Source organism: Canis lupus, chromosome 19, assembly GCF_048164855.1.
Source record: "Canis lupus baileyi chromosome 19, mCanLup2.hap1, whole genome shotgun sequence".
In the NCBI taxonomy this organism is placed as follows: Eukaryota; Metazoa; Chordata; class Mammalia; order Carnivora; family Canidae; genus Canis; species Canis lupus.
In genome coordinates, this window is record NC_132856.1 from 55955881 (window position 1) to 55964380 (window position 8500).

Consider the following 8500-nt stretch of genomic DNA (forward strand, 5'->3'; position numbering starts at 1 on the left):
AGAGAGCATGTGTGTGCACAAGCTAGGGATATGGGGGTTGGTGGGATGGAAGGGCAGAGGGAGAGGAAGACAGAGAATCTCAAACAAGCTCCATGCCCAGCATGGAGCCCAATGCAGGGCTCCATCTTATGATCCTGAAATATGACCTGAGCCAAAATCTAGAGTCAGGTGTTTAACCAACTGAACCACCTAGGCACCCCTGAGGTGAGTATTCTGAACAAGAGTTTTCAGAACTACTACAAGGTTTTCACCTATTTTGATCTTTAAAAAAAGAACCAAAACCACTAATTCATTCATGCATCTGGCAAACTTTTATTGGATACCAGGCTCTGGGGACATAAAGATGACCAAGCCTTGCTTCTGCCCTACAAGACCTTCTTTAGTTCACTAGGAAAAAAAAAATACAAAGAAACAAGTTTGGGGTTGAAATCAATATATAGTGGCTCAGTTTTCCAGGAACTGGAGCTATTAGAAACTTAATTAAGAATCCAGAAGTAAAAAAAAGAAAAAAAAATCCAGAAGTAAGTAACGACAAACTTTAGAACACGCAAAACCAACACTATGTTGTTCGCAGGCTAAAGGTCAAATGCCTCACTAATATGCTTTCCTCCAAGGTTTATGTGGTCTGGATTTAGACACAACTTTAAAACAGTAAATTAGAGGGGCACCTGGGTGGCTCAGCTGGTTAAACATCTGACTCTTGGTTTTGACTCCGGTCAGGATGTCAGAGTTGTAAGATTGACCCCTGTGTCAGGCTCTGTGCTTCTCTCTCTGTCATATAAATAAATTAATTAATAAAATTAATTAATTAATTTAAAAATGTTTGAAACAGTGAATTAGAAAGTAGGGGACTCTCGTGCCAGTCTTGCAGAAGATGGCATGCTGACAGCACAATAGGATGTCTATAAACAAGGGAAAGAAAACGGGAAACATGTTTAAATTAGACATATGATATTATAGCAAAAAATAACTGTCAATTCCAAAGGCAGTGGCTGCTGGCATCAATCAGAAATCAGAAATGCTCCCACTCAGAAATCTTGAGGGGCTACCTATATCCTGTAGGATCGCAGGCAAGACATCTTAACTGGTCTACAGGGTGGTCCATGATCTGAGCTCTACCTGTGTCCCTACCCCAGGGCTCCCTGGCCTTGGCGCGGCTGACATTGGGACCACATGACTCTCACAAGGGGCAGTTCTTTGCACTGTAGGAGGCTGAGCAGCATCCCTGGCCTCTGCCCACCAGATGCCAGTAGCACCCCCAGTTGTGACAACCACCAATGCTTCCCACTGTTGTGCAACCTCTCCTGGGGGGGCAAGCCCAGAATCCTCCCCTCTCACTACCTTAGACTTCAGTTTTACACTCCAGCCTCACACATATTGCGTCCCTCTTTCACGCCACCTGATATGGCCTATGCCCCCTCAAAGCCAACTTGTATTCATCCTGGGAGGCACTCCGTCCTTACGCTGAAAGAGAGGAGGCCAACTCTTAGCCAAGTAGAGCTCTGTGTCCTTCTCTGGGCTGATGCCCCACTGTTTCTCCCCAGCCAAGGTTCCACAACTCAATTCATTGCGTAACTGATGCCCTTTCCTCCATGCAGCCTTCCTTGATTCCCTTCCAGACCCTTCCTCCTCTGAACCACTAGATTTCATGTACTACTTTCCTACCACTGTCTCCCTCCAATGCTGCCTCCCTGGTTTCTCACTAGACCACAGCCTCAGCCCCTCACTTGCATCCTGCTGCCATCTCCCCTCTCTGCTTCCTCTTTGTCACCCAACAATTAGTGGCTCTCTAGAAGAGACATCAGATTGCGCCACTCCCTTCCATACCCTCTGGTGGCTTCCCCCTAAAATCCAAATTTGTCACCACACCTTACAAAGTCCCATGTGATCTGATACTGTTGACATCTCCTTTTGCTCCTCCCCCAATCACTGCACTTGAGCTGTTCCTCCCAACAATTCAAGCCAGGTCCTGCCTTGGGGGCATTTGCACACGTTGCCCCTGCCACTTGGGATGCTCTTCCCCCTGACTGCAAGAAGAAAGGACATTCTAGGGAGAGGTTCCAGGTGGGACAAAGGTCTCAGGAAGCATACACATGAGCAACATAAACAAGTTACAAATTTAGGTTAACTGCCAAGAAATGGGATTTTTGTGTCTGAGAACATGTTCAACATTTTGACAGATTCTCCAAAACTGCCCAGATACACTTAGCCTCATCCCCGTTTGCCCTCATCCTCACCAACACTGTAGGTGAAAAGTAACATTTTCACCATTTTATTGGGCATTACAGAATGTGTCATTTCCAGAAGCTGTTGGAATCAGAATTTGTCTCACTCCAATGTGTTCTGGGTATCTCATTTAAGGATGTTATGCTCTAAACAGGGGGTCTGGCAAACTTTTTCTGTAAAAGGATAGATAGGAAATATTTTAGGGGCCACATGGCCTCTGTCTTGACCACTCAACTCTGCTATTGTAGCACAAAAGCTGCCATGGACAATATGCAACCCCTTGGATGTGGCTGCGTACCAATAAAACTTTACTATGGACATTGGGATTTGAGTTTTTTTGTTTGTTTAAAGATTTTATTTATTCACGAGATCCACAGAGAGAGAGAGAGGGAGAGAGAGAAGCAGAGACACAGGCAGAGGGAGAAGCAGGCTCCATGCAGGGAGCCCGACATGGGACTCGATCCCAGGACCCCAGGATCACACCCTGGACTGAAGGCAGGTGCCAAACTGCTGAGCCACCCAGGGATCTCGGGATTTGAGTTTCATATCATTTCACATGCCGCAGAATATGGTTCTACTTTTGATTTTTTTTTCAATGTAAAGTGTAAAGACTATTCTTTTTTTTTTTTTTTAAAGATTTATTTATTTATTCATGATAGACATAGAGAGAGAGAAAGAGGCAGAGACACAGGAGGAGGGAGAAGCAGGCTCCATGCACCGGGAGCCTGATATGGGATTTGATCCCGGGTCTCCAGGATCGCGCCCTGGGCCAAAGGCAGGCGCCAAACCGCTGCGCCACCCAGGGATCCCTGTAAAGACTATTCTTAACTCAGCAGCCATACAAAATCAGGTGGCGGGCTGAATTTGGCCGGGGGTGGGGGCATCATCTGTGACTCCTGCTCTAAAGCAGGTGTGATGATGGAAACACTCTGTTTCTGAACTGTCCGAGGTGGCTGAGTGCTTGAAACATGGTTAGTTTGTGTGGATTTTTCACTGTATTTAATTTAATTTAATTTAATTTAATTTAATTTAATTTAATTTAATTTAATTTTTTTTTATTTATTTATGATAGTCACAGAGAGAGAGAGAGAGGCAGAGACACAGGCAGAGGGAGAAGCAGGCTCCATGCACCGGGAGCCCGACGTGGGATCCGATCCCGGGTCTCCAGGATCGCGCCCTGGGCCAAAGGCAGGCGCCAAACCGCTGCGCCACCCAGGGATCCCTGTATTTAATTTTAATTAATTAAAAATGTTTTTAAATTGCAGTAAAACTACACAATATAAAGTGTGTATTTCACAATTTGTGAAAAAATTCATAAAATACATCATTATAATCATTTTTAAAGTGTCCATTTGGTGACATGAAACACCCGCCGTGCACCCACCCCCACCAGTGTCTCCAGAACCTTCCATCTCCCTATACAGAGACCCTGTCTCCAGAAAGTACTCACCCTTTGCCCCCTGCCCCACCCCCGGCTCCCACCATCTCTTGTCTGTCTCTGTGGACGGGCCTCCTCTGGGGACTTCCTGGGAGTGGAGTCACATAGGAGGTGTCCTTCTGGGTCTGGCTTATTTCAAATGAGCATAATATCCTCCAGGTTCATCCACATTGTGGCAGGAACTGGAATGTCTTGGCTTCTGGAGAGAGTGACATAAGCCTTGGGACCTCCGTGTCCCTGCTCTCTCTCCCATCTGCCCCACTGCTTTGTTGGCTGCTTCCCCACCGATGTGTCCTGCCTTTTCTGTGACATCCCTCCTCCCGGGCTCCTGCCCTCCTCAGCTTCTAGGTCTCCTGCTTTCCAATTTCTCTTTCTCTTCTCCCACCTGCTGTATAAAAATCAAGATTCACCAGAACCTATGGCTGCTGAACATGTGATCCCTGTGTGACTGCCCACAGCCAGAACCACCACTGACGTACAGATGATGACCTTGTGTTCCCGTCTCTGGCCTCCTGTGTCCTCGGTGTCTTGCAGGCAGCAAGCCATCACAAGCTGCCACCTCTCGCCCCCCTCCCTCCCACGTTCCTTCCACCAGAAATTTGAGAGCCATCGTAAACTGCTTGCTCACCTCCATCCTCCACACCTCAGGAGAATTGACAAGTTCTGCTAAGCTCCCTCCTGCTCTTCTGTATGGCCTTGCCTTCTGTTTAGGCTTTTTCTTTGGGGGGTGGGGGGGTGTTGGCTTTTTGTTGTTCTTTTTTTTTTTAATTTTTAAATATTTATGCTAGTCACACACAGAGAGAGAGAGAGGCAGAGACACCGGCAGAGGGAGAAGCAGGCTCCATGCACCGGGAGCCCGACGTGGGATTCGGTCGTGGGTCTCCAGGATCGCGCCCTGGGCCAAAGGCAGGCGCCAAACTGCTGCGCCACCCAGGGATCCCGGTTTTTTGTTGTTCTTGTTTAGGTTTTAGCATGTTGTTTTGTTTTTGTTTTGGCCTGGGCTTTTGAAATCCTCCTGAACACAAACTGTGTGGCCCCAAACCCTCCACCGCCCTTAGGTTTAAGGGTGAACATTTCAGTATGGTTTGCACACCTGTTGTTCTACCCCTTGCACAGTGATGATCCCAAGTGCACCCTGGGCATGGTGTTCCCAGTCCTTTGAATGCCCCCCGCCCCTGCTTCCACAATGATTAATTATATCCAGGATCTGTGACAGGTGGTACCATACTATTCACTCGTGATTTTATTTGCTGGTTTCTTCATTTCCCTTCCTCTGACCCCCACCTTGACTATGAACTCCCTACAGGCCAACAAGCAGCAACCCAGGACAGAGCCACCTTCCTTAATGTCTGTTGAATGAATGAGGGCAAATCTAATGCTTTAATAAAAGGGAAGGTAACAGTACATAAAATGGTCACTTACCCTAGATACAGGGCTATGTTTTTCTTGCAAGGATGCTTAATCAAGTGTGATGTCATAGACGAAAAATACAGTTGGTCCTAGAGAGATAGACAAATCTTAATTTCAATAATAACAAACAGCTGAGACAATTTCCTAACATATAATACTGAAAATGTAAAGATGAAATTGAGGTAGGTGGATAAGAGGAATGTAATGTGATTCTCCTATTTTCCTAGTACACTCTGGTGGCATCAGAGGTCAAAGGGGTGGGAGAAGCTGGGTGAAGGGTACCTGAGACACCTCTGTGCTATATTTGCAATTTGCTGTGTATCTATAATTACATCAAAATTTAAAAATGAAGATTCACAAGATAATTATTGATATCACATTCATTCCTTGTACAGGTTACTGCTTATTTGCAAATCATTAGTTATTTGAAAGAGACGCCAGAGGACGAGGAATTGTAAAGCTAACATGTTAGGGACCAGGCGCTTGGAGGGGATTTAGAAATGCAGATATCACTTCTGAAATAATGCCATGTCAACGGAAATACATTTTAAAAGGTGAAATATTCCTCCCTGTATTTTAGACACACATGGGGTGGGGAAGAAAAAAAAAAACGTTCCCTCTTGCAGGATGTCATGTGAGCAAAGGAACTCATGTGCTTCATGTTACTCCAGAGCTACAATGCAGCAAATGAACGCTGGAAAAAGGGAGCTGCGTTCTAAACCCACTTCCATCTCCTGGCTTCCTTCATGTTATGTGATCACTTCCAATTAGTTTTTTAGTGAAGTGGGAAAGATTAAGCCTGCTTCAAAGCGCAATGGTAGGGATTAGATAATGTTTTATGCCTGACACAAAACTGACACCTGAGAAATACTGGCAAGTGTTAGTTCCGAAAGCGAAGAGCGAGAGGGAGGTATATGGAGCCACGTACCCCTTGAATTTGCTGTCTGACATGAAACACCTTTCCTGTCCTCACCATGTGAGTACTAGAGGTAAGTGATGAGAGAGACCATCTGTCATTTTTTATTGAATATTCAACATGACTCCTACCAGGGTACCCCTGAGTTAATGCTCAAGTACCTGTTTTGATGCTTTAGGGTAACGGGAGCCCTGGGAAAATCTGATGACACTGTGGGCCTTCCTCTCCCTCTCTCTCTCTCACACACACACACACAAATATGCAAAAATGGAGATTTAATTCCTGAGAGCTCATAAAGGCTCATTTGCAGACCCCAGATTAGGAACTCTTACTCCAAGGATTTGTCTTTCTCTCTTTAGCTGTGGCCAGGCACAGGGAGGTGGATGGTATTGGTGGCTAGAGAGTGTTGGTAGTTTATAGCTTAGAGCAGAGATTCTCCATCTTGACATGTGTCAGAAGCACCTGGAGGCTTGATAAACTGTTGATCGCTGGGCCCCACCTCCAAGTCTCTGATACAGTAGATCCGAGGATCGCAAGTCTAACAAATTCCCAGGTGCTGCTGCTGGCGGTGGTGGTCTAGCACCATGCTTGGAGAACCCATGTGAAGATATGGGATAATTGGATATGACCAATATTTCCAAACTTTGAGACAAATCTCATTGGTAAATCTTACTGGAAAACTTTTTGCTTACTAGCTAGGTCTTTAAGCCAATGAGTAATTCCACTGGGTCTGTTTTCACATCTATAAGACACGGTTAAGGAATCACTGAACTGTTGTAAAGATCAAGTTAGGCCATGCACCGCAAGTGCACATTTACTATTTCATGGGCCAACGGGGGCCCTGCTGAGTATGACAGCTTACTCCAGGCAGCAGTTCCCTGAGGGATAAACCCTGTTAGCATTTATCTGTTTACCCCCCTTGGCACCTATTATACAGTATTCACTAATATTTACTGAGATTTAAAAATGTTCTGTACACAGTGAGATAAATACTCCACATCCTCGTGTAGCTAATCTACTGACAGCACTAGACAAAAAAAAGGGGTCAAAACAGTAACAGAAGTCAGTGACAGGAAAAAAGCCATTATGGGAATTGGGGCGCTTTAAATAAAGAGACGTGCTACTTAAGTCAGGATCAGAATGACTTAAACCAGGATCGGGAACCAGCCATGGAGAAATCTGGAAGCAAAGTGTGCCAGGCAGAGGGTGTAGCAAGTGCCATCTCCCCTGTCCCCAAGGCTGGCCGGAGTTGGGCTTGTTCAAGGGATGGGGTGACTGGAGCATTGACTCAGGGGTGGGCAGGTGCCAGATCCGTGCTTCTCAAATTTCCAAGGGACAGTTGGCAGTGCCTAACTAGAGACATTTCTGATGGATTTTCAAGCCTGGGGGAGGAAGGACTACTGGCATCTATAGCGAGTGGAGGCCAGGGATGCTGCCCCACCCCAGAGTGTCCTGAGTGCCAGACCGCGTGGGGAAATGCAGGCTGTGCCAGGAGCTTGGGTTTTATCCCTGGCGCCACACACAAACGGCCGGGGCATGTCCCATCGGATTCGTTTACACACGATCCCTCCGGCTGCAGGAGTGGGTCGGAGAAGAGCCCTCGGCTAGGGTGGCGGCGGCGCACGAGGCTCCGAGGGCGGGAATCGGGGCCAAGCTCTGAACGGCAATGGGGGATCCGGTGATGGGCTGGAGCAGTTGGGGTGAAAGAACGGGAAACACCGAGTGCAACTTCTCCAACAGGAAGCTAAGAAGCCTTAACGAGGTTGCGGAGGCTCTGCTCACGGTCGAGCTGGCGCCCGCTCCCCGACCCGGGGCAGCACCCCTCCCCGGGGAGGGCAGCCCCACCGGCACAGCTGCCGAGCGCTGGCAAACAAGCAGGGCTGCAGGGTCGTCGCCGCCACCAGCATCAACACCAGCATCTTGTCGGAAGAACCAACGCCACCCAAGCGCTTCAACCGCCGCTGGGCGCCGCCTCCCGTCTGAGCATGCGCAGACTGGAACCTGAGCACGTGGCCCGCACGCGGGAGGCCTGGCGTCTGCGCATGCGCACCTCATCTCCTGGGGACCCCCTCCTCGAGCGCCTGGCTGTGCGCGCGGTGACGCTCGCGCTCTCTCCAGTCGGAGCGTGCGTTGCGTTCATCGTCTCGCGAACCCTCCAGCGGGCCTCCGACTGGCGCACACGGCCCCCCGTGGACGGGCTAGGTTGGGCATGTGCACAGCGTGTCCCGGGAAACGCTGCTCAACCAACCGGGTCGCGCTCCAGAGCGTGAGCGCACGTCGCCCGCGCGCCTAAGCCCAAGTGTAAGCACCGGGCTGCTTATGCGTCCTCGCAACCGCGCTTGCAGCACCAGCGGCTCGCTTTCCAGGAGCCCTGGAGCTCGCCCACAGCCCTCCACGTGAGCCAGAGGCGCTTTCGGCGCGCCGGAAGCGCAACCCCGCCCCCACGCCCCTGTAAGCCCCACCCCCGCCGCGTTCCGTTCCGGGTCACGCCCCCCGCGGGCCCCTGGGTA

The 8500-nt window shown here is 48.7% G+C and overlaps 1 protein-coding gene across 9 annotated transcripts in view; it reads right to left on the bottom strand.

Moving 5' to 3' along the window:
- CATSPERD (cation channel sperm associated auxiliary subunit delta) overlaps positions 1-8414 on the bottom strand; it is a 52489-nt gene extending 44075 nt beyond the window's left edge. For 2 of the 9 annotated variants that reach the window (XM_072787677.1, XM_072787674.1), the window contains exons 1-3: positions 7836-7991; positions 6003-6057; positions 5087-5163 (exon numbers count right to left, since the gene is read on the bottom strand). In XM_072787677.1, coding sequence (XP_072643778.1) covers positions 5087-5163; positions 6003-6057; positions 7836-7909 — 206 coding nt within the window. In that variant the 5' untranslated portion in view covers positions 7910-7991. Of the gene's footprint in view, positions 1-5086; positions 5164-6002; positions 6058-6322; positions 6677-7772; positions 8001-8040 lie in introns of those variants that run through there. The other 7 variants (XM_072787675.1, XM_072787672.1, XM_072787673.1 and 4 more) reach the window with 7 other exon arrangements.
- Between the last annotated feature and the right edge of the window lie 86 nt (positions 8415-8500).